The sequence below is a fragment of the Capra hircus genome, chromosome 18 (assembly GCF_001704415.2).
Source record: "Capra hircus breed San Clemente chromosome 18, ASM170441v1, whole genome shotgun sequence".
Lineage (NCBI taxonomy): Eukaryota > Metazoa > Chordata > Mammalia > Artiodactyla > Bovidae > Capra > Capra hircus.
Window position 1 is genome coordinate 5,731,173 of NC_030825.1, and position 15,596 is coordinate 5,746,768.

A 15,596-nucleotide genomic window follows, 5' to 3' on the forward strand; every position below is an offset into this window, starting at 1 on the left:
CCCAAACCTACCCCTACCCCTAACCCCAACCCCAACCCCTAACCCTAAGCCTGACCTTGACCCTGACCCTAACCGTAAGCCTAAGCCTGACCCTGACCCTAACACTAAACCCTAACCCTAACCCTATGCCTCTTTTGCTGAGCACTTATCCTGGTTGTAATTTTTTGGGTTGGTCTGTGGGATGCCTCATCCTGCTGTCCTCATCCATGAATATAAACCCAAAGAGAGCAGCACTCTGTTTCTCTTCAACCTTGCAGGATCCAGCACAAGTGGTGCCGACTTTCATTGAACACATGATTCAATGCCTATTCCTAGATATTGAAATGAAAGCACAAAAGAAATCAAGTGATGCTGCCAGCAAGCAGACGGGTACTCAGAGGGAATTTAAGATTTGAATTTGAGGTGTGTGTGAATGCAAATCCTTTGCTCTTAATCAACATAAGGGCGTCCTTGTGAATATAATGCCTTTGTACAAATTGTCTGTGAGCCTTGGCTCTTATGAAAAACTAGAAGAGTTAATAATAATTATCTTCCATTGTTGTTTTAAGATTCAGATCACTCTAGAAATTGAGATTAATATGTGGAAAATACCGAGCACGCCCCTTGCACGCAGCAGCTGCGCGTTAATGTTAGTTGCTGTCCTCACAATCACCGCTTCATCATGGCCTCTCCCTGCTGCTGTCCTCACCATCACCACTTCATCATGGCCTCTCCCTGCTGTTCCCACTTGGTCATCTTATCACATTGTTGTTTTTGGTTTTCCAAGTAGGCCCTAGGAAAATTTTACGAAAATAAGCAAAACATTTACTTTTCATCAATCACTCTTAACACATTATGGACCAGAGACATATTACGGCTACAGGCATTAACTTCTGCAAAATCCTCCAGTCAGTAATGTGTTAAAACAGTTTAAAAGATCTGTTTCATGGAAAGCACATGATATGAAAGAATACTGTGTCCAAAATACCTTCCCTCGGGTATACCTCTTCTTCTCTTTCAATGTGTAGGATAGAAGGGAGTAGCATTAAATCCATTTTTTTTTCTTCCTTCCACTCTCTCCAGCTCCAGCCTTATCATAATTCCGGGGGGAATGGCTGGAAGTGCCAGATGTAGACACGCCTGCCAGACTCTTAAAGAGTAGATTGAATGAGTGAGGCAAAATGCCATGGGCAGCCTCCATCTCCCTGTTTCTACAACCAGATTTCAGAACTTAAAAAAAAAAAAATTATTTATTTGGCTGTGCCAGGTCTTAGTTGCTCCATGTGGGATCTAGTTCCCTGACCAGGGGTTGAACCCAGGCCCCTGCATTGGGAGTGTGGAGTCTCAGCCAGGGGACCACCAGGGAAGTCCCAGATTTCAGAACTTCAACAATGCTTCCCACCTTACTCTTGTCCAGCAGAAACAGACTAGCTCCTTATAGGTCCTTATCCTTGAGTGACATCCCAATAAAAATGAAGGGCTGACTTCCAGTGTGCTTAATTTCCTCACACAATCCAAACAGGGACAGGAGGGTTTAACTATGGTTACTTCAGTTCTATGTTTATCAACAGGTCAAACACCCTTTCAGCATATATGTCCATTTTAAACATATTGACTCATGATATTTCTTGGGTCCAAACATGCTTACTCTCTGTGTTCTAAATATTGATACTGTCCATGTTTCTCCTTTTGGAAAGAGTATAGGGAATCCATTTAGAAAATGTTTAAACATTAACATTGAGCTTATCCTTTTTGTCTCAGTCATCAAGGTAAACAATCACAAAAAAAACCCTTTAGAAACAGTCTGATTTAGTTCTCTTTTTCTGGCTCCACAGAGTTCTCAGTCATAGATTATTTCAATTCTATAATAAGAGTCCTATTGAATTTTCTAAATCCCTACAAAAAGAAAAAAAAAAAACACCTGGAGGGTGAAGGGTGAAGAGGCAAGAGACTATGTCTGTCCTGTTCCCCCATATATCATCCACTCAAGAAATGGTAGGTAAAGACAACACACCACTCTCAACAAGACAGAAAAATCCCCTGCCCTCATGGACCTTCCATTCTAATTGTGTCTTCAGTACCAAGGACAGTGGCTGAAAACTCCCGTTCTCTGGTTGAGTGAAACAGCAGATGCGTGAATGCAGTTGCCCCTTGTGTACACAAAATTTGCTTGGGGCACTCTTGAACCAGGTAAATGGGGGTGTGAACAGTACAGGAACAGTTCGTGCCACATAGCAAAGTTCCTAGGTGATCACAGGTGTGATCAAAGACAGTCCCCAGTTCAAGCATATCATTATTCAAACAGATTTTTATATCTCAACAAAGAGGTATAATCTGCATGCCGTGAAAATCCACCCATTTAAAGTGTCCTAGAGGATGTATTTTAGTGTATTTATAATACAAGGTTTCGTCACCTTCAGCACCCTTCCTAATTTATGGCTCAAAGCAAAGTCCCTGAAGATAGCACCCTTTGGAAAGGTAAGGGGTCAGATATTTTAAAGAACTGGATCTTTCATGAGGTCACCTTTGCCTTGTGTAGAGAAAGTATGACAACATTTTCATGCTTTTTATTGTCCCAGAGTATTTCTTTTGAGGAAGGGGAACTTACTAGCATATGAACTTGGCAGTGTTTATTAGGCTTCTGTTTGAAACACTACTCATTAGAATGACTTCTTCCCAGGTGGTGCTAGTGGTAAAGAACCCACCTGCCAAAGCAGACAACAGAAGAGACGGGGGTTCCACCCCTGGGTCAGGAAGATCCCCTAAGGAGGGCATGGCAACCCACTCCAGTATTCTTGCCTGGAGAATCCCCTGGACAGAGGAGCCTGGAGGGCTACCGTCCATAGGGTCGCCAAGAGTCAGACACAACTGAGCGACTTAGCACAGCACAGCACTCATTAAAATTCTCTGATGTCTCCAGAGTAATTGTCTATAAAAGCATTTCCTTATCAAGGGAAAAATCAAATAGAATACAGTTAAGAGAATACTTGACTGAAAATGATCATCTCTGACTTTACACTTGGACTTACCATTACTCACTAGGTAATTTTAGGAAAGGCCCTGAACTATTTGGGTCTCAGTATCCACATTTGTGAGGGAGAGAGAATGAAATGATAACTACCTTCTCTTCCAGGTCATAACTTTTATACATTTATTTGAAAGCAGAGTACTCTGCTTAAATATAATTGGGCGACTTTATTATTTTAGAAGGACCCCCCTGCACATTCACATGATCCTGATTCGCATTGTGTGATATTGGCAACAATACAGGGGAAAACAAGCATTTTCCAAGGTTGAGTGGGGTGAATGTAAAAGCGAAGACGTTTTTAAAAAAATCCTAGGACTTTATGACTTTGGACTATCGCCAGATTGCTTCACGAATGAACGTCTCATATTATTTGAGAATCAGTCCCTTTGGGTAAAGAACAGGATCTGTTTCCATGCTCAGACCTTGAAATGCAGTAAATGCTCAATAAATGCTTGTTGAAGAATGAATATATTTTAGATAGCAAAAATGCAGGAGATAATGTTAGTTTAGGCAGAGCGAACTACGTAAGAGGGTCCATATGATGGTATGTTAGAGACTTGTGTGACCACAAATGCTAACTCCCTCGACAGCGTGAAAAGTTTGCCTCCTCACCAGACTTCCCTGCTTGTAATAAAAGCTCTGCATCATGTGGGCATCATAACAAAGGTATTTACTGAATACAATCATTCTTTTACTGCTTTAAAAAATGCCAATAAATAAATAGACGTTCATTTTAAATATCTGGAACTAATCTTAAAAACCCTTAATTTAATAAAATTAGTCATTAAACCAGAAAAATCAGAGGCCCAGAACAGCACAAACCATAGAACTAACCTGTTTATTCTCTAGCACAGCCCCAAAGCATCTTCAGCAGGTCTTCCCTATATTACAAAAGATGTTTCTTTTGTCTTCCGTGGGACAAAGCTGAAGCTTCTCCTAGTTTCACTCAGTCGAGTCAGCCAGTAGATTTCTGGCAAGCTGTCAGGAAGTGACAGTTGGCCTAATTCATAGAAATGATTGCTTCACCTTCTGGCACCTAATGACCCGGCAGCAAACGGGAGGGAAGGCTTCCTTCTCCCTTGACGCTGGCTCTCAGGAGTACCACTGTCTCCACGCACTGTGGGTTTCTAAATTCACACACAAAGAGCCCTGGGAGTGATTGCCAGAAGACACTTTCCGCTGGGGACCCAACAGCTTCTTCTAGGCACCCTCCCACCCATTTTTAAGAAAATAAACGGCAGTACCCTAGCTCTTGCTTGGGGGTGCTTGGCTGAGAGAAATGGCCGATTTCCCTCAATCATGGTGTTCTGTTGCCCTCTGAACCCCTCCTAGACTACTGACATGCTCAGGAACAGGAAGAGAGAGGAGGTGAGCAAGGACCTTGTCCCTTCCTGTAAATCCTTTTCTTTCTTGCTTGCTTTTTCTCTTTCTCTGTGCTGGGTCCCAGTCGAGGCATACGAACTTTTACTTGTGGCATGCTAGCGCTGAGTTGCGGGCTTCGCTGGTGGCTCAGATGGTAAAGATTCTGCCTGCAGTGCAGAAGACCTGGGTTCGATCCCTGGGTTGGGAAGATCCCCTGCAGAAGGGAACAGCTACCCGCTCCAGTATTCTGGCCTGGAGAATTCCATGGACAGAGGAGCCTGGTGGGCTACAGTCCATGGGGTCACAGAGTCAGACACGACTGAGTCACACACACACACACAGGAGCCTGGTGGGCTACAATCCATGAGGTCTCAGAGTCAGACACGACTGAGTCACACACACACACACACACACACACACACACACACACAGACACAGGAGCCTGGTGGGCTACAATCCATGAGGTCGCAGAGTCAGACATGACTGAGTCACACACACACACACACACACCAGATCTAGTTCCCCGACACACACACCCACACACACCAACACCCACACCCACACACACCCCCCACACATACACACCCACACCCACACCCACACCCAGATCTAGTTCCCTGACCAGGGATCGAACCCGTGGCCCCTGGATCGGGAGTACTGCACCATCAGGGAAGTCCCCCAAGATCTCTCTGCTTGACCCAGCATTTACCAACACAAGAGCATCCCAGCTGAAACATACACTCTGAGAATACACCAGAGCCCTTCATTCTCAGCTGATTGTGGGCCACACGCTGCAGTTGCGGTGGAGGGCGCACGGGGCAGACAGACCCAGGGCACCTCTTTATTTGCCCTAGACTTAAACTAGCTCTTCCTTGAAGAAACACGAATGCCTTTAAAAATGTAAATGCCCAGCTCTTACCCCCAGGTTACTTAAATTTCTGGAATGAGGCCTGGGAAGTTTCTATGTAAAATACATCCTTAGGCTATGGTAACATAGCTAATTATTTAGAAATTCTTGTCCTGAGACTTATTTCTAGACACAACTTGACTTTCAAAGGAAGTGGGGCTGGGGAGAGTGGACCCTCTTTCCAAGAAATAGGAGACACTAGGCTCCGTGGTATATGAAATGGAAGTCTGCAAGAATGGAAGACTTCCTAGACCTTCTGCCAAGGGCTGGGGGTGGCGGCTGCTCCATCGTTCCTCTGCTCCAGCCACATGAAAGGAGAGGAGGGGTCAGAGAGAGAAACGTGTCTGGGCTTTGTCTCCACCGGAACAGCTCCTGGCCCTGGTTTATCTTCAAAGGCCATCTCCCCCAGGGCTCTGATCAGTAACAGAGAAAGGGCCACTCTTTGTACAGCATACCACGTTTAGCAAGTCTGCCAGCTGAGAGGACGGAGGAGTCAGAGTACCAGGTGTTTACTTAGAGGAGTGCTTTCCGACCCGGGGTATGGGCGCTGCAGTGCTAACACTTGGTAACGTCAGCTGATGTCCTAACCTGTTCGGGGCAGAGGGAGCCTAAATCGGGAGGCCAAGGTGATAGAAGAAAAGAGAGCTAGGAAGAATCTGGGCTGCTGGGGAGAAATGTCCTACAGGATTTCCTTTTCCTAGACCTGGATGCCTCTTTCTCATCCCAGTTAGCATGCTGGGAACAATTCTTGAACATCATTCATTTGTTCCACCAATCACAATTGTATAAATTACTAATTATGAATCAACTGTCCCTTATGAAACAGGGATTAGGAAAACAGAACTACTTTGCAAGTATCTCATCATAATGTTCAAAGAGGATGCTGGTTTTGTGCACGGGTAAGGCCTTCACTGTTGCTTTGCAGAAACTAACAAATAACTGGATACATTTAGAAAAATGCATTTTGGATATTGCTACTGATGGCCTCTCTGTGCACAAAAACTCATTGAACAATTCTAAATGTCTAACTCTATCACCATAGGTACAATCAAATGGGTATAATTTGCCTTTTCTATGTACAAATATGAATTGGTATTCAAGGCCAAAATAATCTTTTTGACACAGAATTTTATCTTAAGCTTAGTAATCCTAAACTGATTATTCCAGAGGGACCAGGTGCAGTTCACTTACTGAGAAATGTTTCTTAGGTATGAATTCTGTGACAGTTGTAGTGACTGTATTTTATTTTTAATTAAAATTAAATGTGAATGCTATTCAGTGGGCTTTTACTTGCCTTCTATTATGGGAAATAATATAATTTTCCATTTACAGGAATTATAAAAAGTTTACTTTTTAAACTGTATTTTCTTTAGTTCACATCATTTTAAGTTGAATAGATACAGTTAAATAAAAAATATTTAACAGAGGTGTTTTGCATTTCCAGGGAAATTCAGGATTATAGTAAATGGATGACAGTAGGTGAAGAATCAATTCATTCTTGGTCCCTTCCGGAGGAGGAAGGTACAGCCACCCAGGTTGTACTGATGATGTCACTTCAGATGTTCCGAGCCTCAGCCTCAGTGGTAACCACGCAGGAATTGAGGACTTAAGATCTTACTTCGGGAAAGGTAAGATGAGGCAGATGAAACATGGAATCTGCACACAGATTTTTACAGGTTCTAAAATAAACTCATGTGGGACATAAGTAAGTAGCCTCTCCTACACTGCATTTAGCATTCATGGGTTCTGTGCTGTTAATCCTATAAACTGTCTCCTGCATGATACACGCTGCTGTAAGATCAGCCTTCCCACGGCTGACATACAGAATCCACACTGAGACCACCGTTCCTCTCTCTCTCCATCCTAATGGACTTCGTGTTGCAGGCTCCCATACTCAGGCCCTGTTGCCCAGGAGACACTACTGTCCCACAGAGAAACGGTCACTAGGGAAGAACAGCAGTCATCTTTGCGTGTCCTTTATTGAGAAGGCAGGCTAAGACGGAGCGTGTTGCCTCCATCCTCAACTCCCCACCTCGGGTCACCCCCGCTCCGCCCAGAATTCTTCTGCCCAGAATTGCTGGGTTCTTGTCACACCCTCTTCACATGTGTCTTGGGGCCATAATAGAATTCTAAGGCTCAGATGGCCTTCCCTGGCTTTTTAAAAAGGATACCATCCTGTGGTTGTTCCTGACTCCTTCCACTCCTGATGCGGGGATTAAAAAAGATAACGTGATTGCTTTTACTAATAATATGACCAAAAGGAGGAAAGTAGGAAGGTACCTTTTTTGCCATCTATTCTGCTTTTCATTATTGACAATAATTTTTATGTTTGCAAAATAGCGATCATTCACTTTAAAATCCTCTTATATATATTTTTAAAATATGCATGCATTATATATATATATACACACACACATATAATCTCAGATATGCAGGAAAAAATAGTTTATTCAGGTCATTTGGACTTACTTTGCTGAGAGAGTGTTTTATTTCCCTCTGGTCTGAAGATTTGAAATTTAGAAAATTTGAATAACTTGCTTTTTAATTTATTACTTAGGTTTTTTCCCTTTCCTTGCTCCTTTCCCTCCCCCTTTCTTTCTGCAAAAAGATTTTCAAGTAGGGGAAAAAAAAAAGAAAACACACTATATTTGTGGTTTATCTAACTTGGATGTTTTCCATAAATAAATGATTACATGACTAGTAAGAGTAGAAAAAAAAAATTTAGTATTTCCATGAGATGGTAAATGTCACGTGTTTCATCTCAGTATTTAATGGTTTCTAATTTCCTCAAGCACAAACAAGAAAAATGATTAATGTCTTCCCTCCAACCTTTTCTCACCTTTTTGAGAAATTACTGAGATTCTTAATCAACATTTATACATTTAGATCACCTTGGTAATGACCAGCTTCTTGCTAACTTATTCAAGAACTTAACAAGTTTCAAAGGCAAAGAAACAGAACACTTTATTATAAAACTTATAAAATAATTAAATATTACACATATATTTTGACTTTTCTCTATAACCCATGTTTATTTATTCAATACTTTTCCTCAGAATTAATTCACTTCCTCAAAGAAGCAAGTGAGAACACATAAGAATAGGCTATTAATAAATTAATTTTCCATAAAATAATAAAATGATAAAGAAACAAGTTGAAATTTTTGTCAGAGGGCAAGAGGGTAGTGATATGGAGCCCTATATTTATTTTTATGATAAAATGGCCACTATTCTAGGCCAAGTCCAGGAGACAGAATATTCTAATCATTTCTTTGAGATTTGAGAATGTATGATTTTAATTAGAATGGAATAAAGGAGGCTCTAAATTTAGCAAACCACTGTCTGGTTGGTTATGCTGAGTGGGCAAATCCCTGTTTGAACTGAGACTTTTAAAAGCAGTAAAACTGGGTTACATTCATCAAAGACATTGAGGAACAGAGTAGAATTATATAAATATGCCCTTTATAACCACATCTCAAAAAATTACAGGAGGACACCGTCTTGTAAGTTACTTTGGTTTTGGCAAAATGGTGTGGTGTTCTTCCCACGGAGACAATCTTAAGCTCATGGTGCCTACCAACAGCTGGCTTCCGAAGACTGAACGTATCATCTGGAAGATTACGAAACACTCCTTTGCTAAAGTGTCTTGGCATATTACGATTTATTAATACATAGCAAGAAGGTGGGTGGATTTCTCAGCTGCCACTGGGACTTTCCCCTGGTTAACCAAATCCAAGGGCAAATTTAACTATGTCAGTTGCTAGGGGAAAAAAACCCACAAGTGGCCTCTAATTTTCCAAGCATCTCTGATAATATGCGGGGAGCACCATGACTGACATTTTCCTGTCCTTCCAAACAGGACTGTTTTGCTCTTTGTCTCCTCCTGGGCTTCCACCAGAAAAGCACATGCTGATTCCCACTTGTTCGGCTAGCACCAAAAATGACGAGGCTGACAGAGTGTGTAGGGCAACAAGGTTTTGTGGTTATTTTTTTTTCCTTTTTCTTTTCAGAGTGCGAAGTCCAATTAAGTGGAGATCTTAACTTGTCCACGTTGCCCTGTTTTCAGAATATTCCTCAGAATACTTTTCAAGTTGTGAATTTTAGTCTTAGAGACTCTCTTTATAAGCAGAATATACTTTAAACGAAATAAGAAACAACACCACACACACACACACACACACACACACACACACACACACACACCAGAGAAACAGGACATGAAGCTTGCTAGTCCAGCAGCAAGCACAATTGTAAGCACCATTTGGCGTTTGTACAACTCCTGGTCCAGGGCGTCCACAGTTCCGGTCAAACTCTAAGCTCTGAGCAACAGTTAGGCAGCGTGTTCCACCCACATCGGATTACTCCAATCTCAGTCTGTGACTTGAAGTCCGAAAGGACATTTCCAAAACCCACACTCTGAGGTTCCCTGGGGTGGGGGTCTGTCCCCAAAGTTCACAAGCACCTCCCTTGGTCAAAATTCAAACCTGTTCTCTCTCATGGCAAGCCATTACCTCCTTCCTGTAACAGTGCAAAGAAAGCTGGTCTCTTTTTGTTCTATGCTTTTGTGAGTCGATTTGTCACTGCTTCCCATTTTCAAGTGCTTCTGAGTACCGTGTGTATTAGGGAAATGAATAAGAAGGCTGTTCTCGAGAGCAGCCCCTCCAACACGGCGGTCGGCTCACACGGGGTTTGCAGTGTTCAGCTTTCGATGGAAAAGGCGCAGGTCTCTCCGGAGGCTGTGAGGTGAGACCCTGGCCCTGCCAGGAGGGGAGGCCGTCGAGATCAGCTCTTCCTGGCACATGACTTGCAGCACTGCTTGCCGTAGAATTTGTGGTTGCAGACGCCGTGCTGAGGAACAAGACGACACCAGCCGAACAAGTCCACACAGGATGGATCCTCTAAGGTGAGAAGAGACGTTCGGCACATTAGGGCGGCTTCTTAGCCTTTTCCTTAAGGCGAGGGCCTACAGACAGAGACTTGGGGTCGACTTGCCTATGGCCCCCCGGGGTTCTTACATGAGACACGAGGACTTTGTGGGGGAAAAAGCAGGATGAAGGCACCCAGAGGCACCACGAAAGTGACAGTGTTATTCGCTCAGCAGGATCCGACTCTTTGCGAGCCGTGGACTGTAGCCTGCCGGGCTCCTAAGGCACTGCAACCACTAACAAAATGTAAACAGGTTAGGGTTACTGGATTGCAAGTGGATGTTCAAAAAAACAAAACAAAAGTCATCTGAAGCCTGAGCTTAAGGTCTGATCCTCCTGAATAAGCTGGAGACTACTGTTGTGCCTCCAAGGCATGGCCCCTAAAGACAACATCCCCGAGGGTGTTGTTAAACCACTGGTTCTGTTTCGGAAGGCCTGGGGTGAGAACCCAGTTTTTTTTAATTTCTAACTAACACCCCAGGGTTGTGGCCACTACTCCAGGCTCATTACTTTGGGGACCAACAAACCTCATATACCGGGGGTTCCACGCCTAGATTGAAGGCCCAACGGTGACACTCTGTGCAGGTTTAAATCAAACCTCATGGCCAGTTTGTGAAGACATGGACTGAAGTCAGCACCAGTCTTTTTAAACTTCCTTCCTTGGGTAGGCTAACAGGTGTGACTATCCACTGGAAGCAGAACACGGGGCATCAGAGGCTTTTGCCCCAAAGGCCCTCAGGAGTCGCAGAGCACACATGGAGGTGCACATCCATTTTTCCTTCCGCAAGCAGAAATGTGTGTTTTAGGGGTCAGGGCTCAGTCCTTTGCCTGGGTTTGCAAGGAATTTCTTTTTAACTTTAGAACTATTTAGGGTCTACCCCTATACGTGGGTAAATGCTGTCATTCAGAGCTGGAATTTCCTCCTCTATGCAAGTCTTAAAGTCACCCTCAAGTCCCCGCAAACCGTACACCACCCACGGGCACCCAGTCACGTCCCTCCTGAATCCACCCTCACGGCTCGCCTCTGAGCCCCGGGACACGGCTCACGAGGCTCTTCTTTTTCTGTTGCTTTGCCTGCTGCTCCCAATTTGCATCTGGTCTTCCTGTGAGCTGCTGACAGCGCCTTCCTTAAGCCTCGGTTCTTCCGCCTAAAGCTCCCTTTCACGCACACACTTCACTCCTCCCAGCCCCAGCGTGGCCTCGGAATCCTTTTGAAACGGGCACGCATCCCTGGCACACCCCTGCCCCTAACCCTCCCCTTGGATCCCGCTCACCTGGAGTCAGAGGTACAGTCTCTACAGTGACTCACAGGATCTGGTCCCCAAGACGGCAGAGCCACCTCATCCTTTCATTTCCCTGAAGCCTCTGCTCAGAGGTGCCCGCTGGGTTCTGCCTTCTCTGACCTCCCTATGAGAACCCCCGTGGCCCCCAGGAAGGACCACCTCTCCCTGCTTTGTTTCCCTACGTGCGATTTACCAGCATTTATCACGTCACGTGTTTACCTATGGCCGCCTCCTCTCCAGCGCAGCAGCCTCGAGCAGACATCTGACCGACTTTCTCTCACTGCTCTGCTCCCAACACCTGCCACAGCGCGGCTGCTCAAGAAGCACTTGTTGAAAAAAATAAATTCCCTCCACCTCACGGCCAAAACAACCAGTTCAAGCCACACTAACTCTCCGCTTGGGTACAAGGATGAAACAGACTTGTTCTTTTCTTTCCTACTAGTAAGTCCTGGTTAGATTCTGAAGGTGGAGTCTAGAGGATTAGCTGACAGGTGGGTAAAGAGTGTGAGACAGGAGAATCAAGAATGGCTACGGGATTTTGACCTGGGCATCTAGAAGAACGGGGTCATGTTTACTGAGATGGGGGCGGGGTGGAGGTAGGCACCAGGAGACTAGTTTAGGATATATCAACAGAGATACAAGCGCCACATGAGAGGAAGACTTTGCCTATGTGTCTGTATGTATATAATCTTCAAGTTCAGTTATTTTTCAGTACAGTGCCTTACACCCCAGTGCATTAGCATGTACCCTAATCAGTCAGAATGGACGGCTGGATCAGCTTCTATTTAGACAGCAGAGACGATCCTATTGACGCAGAGGAAGTACTGTAGGATACAAAAAGCATGGGCCTCAGCACTATCACCACTTACCCCTCCTGAGCTAAGCATGGAATTTCAACATCTAGCTTCTGCTGGAAGCTAGATGCAAGTCAGGAATCAGACGTGCGGTGTCTCACGATGCTGTCAGGGTAAGTATGGCATTGGGTTATGGTTGTAATAATGATTACTAATAGCTGATTACTGAGTGTAATAGAGGATGGCATCACCGACTCAATGGACATGAGTTTGAGTGAACTCCGGGAGCTGAACAGGGAGGCTGGTGTGCTGCAGCCTGTGGGGTCGCAAAGAGCCGGACGTGACTGAGCGACTGAACTGAACTGAACAGCTGATTATTTGAGCCTCTGTTATGAGTCTGGTATTTTGTTTACACTATTAAGGACAACCCCAGAGCGAGCTTCACATCCTACATGCAAACTAATTGACAAGTATCATTGGCTGGATCCTCACATCCAGCGACTCCCCACACCACTACCCTTGTGGGACCTCGTCCCCTCACTGGACATGGGACCCGCCTCCTGCAGAGAGGAGACAAGTCCTCGTTCTGTGCTAGGCCCCCTCCTCAGTGTAACTTCCAGGGATCCTCCCGTGCGATGGGGATGGGGATGGGAGAACTGGGAGGAATCCCCACCTGAGTAAAACTAGAGGCCTGTGTTTGGCCAGGAAGAAATGCCTGGGCCTGTGTCCTGCGTGTCTGCCTTCTCATTTCACTCCTCTTGATACAAGGAGACCTGCCTCAGGCAGGAGGGCTGAGACAAGGCCCTCTCCTGGGAAGCCTTCCCCAGAGCCTCGTCGCACCATCCCTGGCACCAGCTAGAGCTCACCACCATCAGGGACTGCCCTGGATGTGTATACCTTGCACACCTCTCAGGAGGGCTCCTCATGTCGACTGTGATGTGAAAGGCACCCCCTAGAGTTTGGGCAGAAGCTGCGTAACTGAATACAACAGGAAACCGACTTGCGCGTGGTGGGGTCCTTTACCTCTCTTGGCAGGAGCTGGACAGAAGTTGGTGTTACAGGCCCGCAGCACTGGAGGCTTCTGCCGCAGCAGGCAACTCGAGGAAGGCCGGCCCTGCTGGACGCAGTGGACCGAGCGTGTCTGCACCCCTCCGCCACAGGTAACGGTGCACTGCAGGAGAGGGAGGAAGCGGTCAGGAATGGGCCCTTCCCGATGCCACTCACAGCAGGGAAAGAAACCTCCATGCCTCGTGACATTGCCAAGGCACCTGTCGATGAAACAGGGACTGTCCAGAGCTGGGCACATGAACCCACTCTCCTAACACGTTTTGGGAGCCATTTGATCTGATTAGAAGGCTCTGAAGCAAATGCTATCTGCTTCCCCCGAGACCCTGTGTCTCCCAGTCAAGTAACTCAGGCAGAAGAGAGGTTCCAGGCATACAGAAGCTGCCACAGGAATGCGGAAGCGAATACACACACATCCAGCCAGTTCATCACAGTATTTAAAGAATTCCAGGCAACCTCTGCAGATACAATAGTGGAGGCGATGGTTCAGAACTTGGACAGCCAAAGAAATATAACGCTCTGAGACAGCTTAGGAATTACGTCCTCCCTGCCCAGCCAAATTCTGAGATAGCGTGGTGGATATTGTGTTTTGGAAAAGTCAATTATCTCACTGTCCAACTGAAGGTAAAAAAAAAGACTAAAAAAGACTGTCTAGTAATTTTTTTCCAGGCACACACATAAATATATTTCCTAACAAAAGGACAAATAAGAAAATATTATCAGAGAAAAGATAGCCCTTTAAATTAATCTTTACATGTATTTTGCTTTAAAAGAAAGTCCACTACCAGCTCATTATCCTTATTATTTTTTCCGATTTTATTGTGGACAGGTGAGGACGTCCACCTGGGACAAGCATCGCTATGCAGAATGGCTTCTGAGAGGAAAAAATATGTTGCGGTAAAAAAGACTATGAGTTTTGGAATTAGCTCTAAATTCAAAGATAGCTGGATCCCTGTTATCAAATCATCTCAGTCAGAAGATGGCTAACTATTTTTGTGAAGAACAAGCCAGTAACTATTTTGTTAATTGAGGTATAGTTGATGTCCAATATTATGTTAGTCTCAGGTATACAACAGAGTGATTCAAAATTTGTATAGATTATATTCCATTTATGGTTATTATAAAATACTGGTTAAACCCTTGTCTTTGTAGATTATATATATATATATATACACACACATATATACATATCATATATAGTAGTTTGCACCTCTTAATGCCTCTCGTCCTGCAGTAATCACTGGTTTGTTCGCTACATTTTTTCCATTCCACATAAGTGATAAACAGTATTTCATTTTCTCTATCTGACTAATTTCACTAGGCATAATACCCTCCTGGTCCATTGATGTTGTTGCAAATGGCAAAATTTCATTCTTTATTACACCTGCTGATGCGCACTTAGTCTGCTTCCGTGTCTTGGTTCCTGTAAACAGTGCTGCTGTGAACGCTGGGGTGCGTGTGTCTTTTTAAATTAGTGCTTTCATTTTCTCTGGATACATACAACATAGGAGTTGAACTGCTGGGTCATAAGGTAGCTCTAGTCTTAGTTTTTTGAGGAACGTCCATACAGTTTTCCCCAGTGTACCAGTTTACACTCTCACCAACAGTACACAGAGGCTGGCTTTCCTCCACATCCTCACCAACACTTGTTCTTTGTGACGATAACCATACTGAGCAGTATCAGGCGGTGTTTCCCTGTGGTTGTGATTTGCATTTCTCTGACGATTAGCAAGGCTGAGCATCTTTTTGTGTACTTTTTGGCCATCTGCATCTCATTGGAAAAAATGTTTATTCAGTTCTTCTGCCTGCCTCCCTTTTGATTGGGTTGTTTTGTTCTTTTGACTCTGAGGTGTTTATATGTTTCAGATATTATCCCCTTATTTTTCGCAAACATTTGCAAATATTTTCTCCCAGCCAGTAGGCTATTTCATTTTGTCCGTGGATTTCTTTGCTGGGAACAAGTCTTTAGGTTTAGTTAGACACCCTTTATTTAGTTTTGCTCTAGTTTCTCTTGCCAGAGGAGGCAGATCCAAAGAGAATACTGCTCCACTTTATATTCACGGATGTTCCATGTTTTCTTCTAGGAGTTTTATGGTTTCTGGTCTGACAGTTCAGTCTTTAATCCATTTCGAGCTTATGTTGTGCATGGTATGAGAAAATGCACTCATCACTCTCCTTTACGTGCTGTGGTAGTCTCCCCAGCGCCACTAACCCCGATACTATTTTCTCCACTGTATACAACGGCCTCCTCCGT

General features: G+C 44.4%; 1 protein-coding gene and 1 long non-coding RNA gene across 3 annotated transcripts in view; one reads left to right on the plus strand and one right to left on the minus strand.

Annotated features, from left to right (window-relative positions):
- On the plus strand, positions 296-15,078 carry LOC108637953. Of its 2 annotated transcripts, none has more exons than XR_001919423.1 (4): positions 296-402; positions 6,721-6,904; positions 10,086-13,437; positions 14,172-15,078. It is a non-coding gene; the product is annotated as an uncharacterized LOC108637953 (long non-coding RNA). The 2 variants fall into 2 exon arrangements; XR_001919424.1 differs by having other exon boundaries at positions 10,116-13,437.
- ADAMTS18 (ADAM metallopeptidase with thrombospondin type 1 motif 18) overlaps positions 8,220-15,596 on the minus strand; it is a 145,930-nt gene continuing 138,553 nt past the window's right edge. Inside the window, exons 20-21 of the mRNA XM_018061740.1 lie at positions 13,301-13,448; positions 8,220-10,173 (exon numbers count right to left, since the gene is read on the minus strand). Of these exons, the coding sequence (XP_017917229.1) occupies positions 10,058-10,173; positions 13,301-13,448 (264 nt within the window). The 3' untranslated portion in view covers positions 8,220-10,057. The remainder of the gene's footprint in view (positions 10,174-13,300; positions 13,449-15,596) is intronic.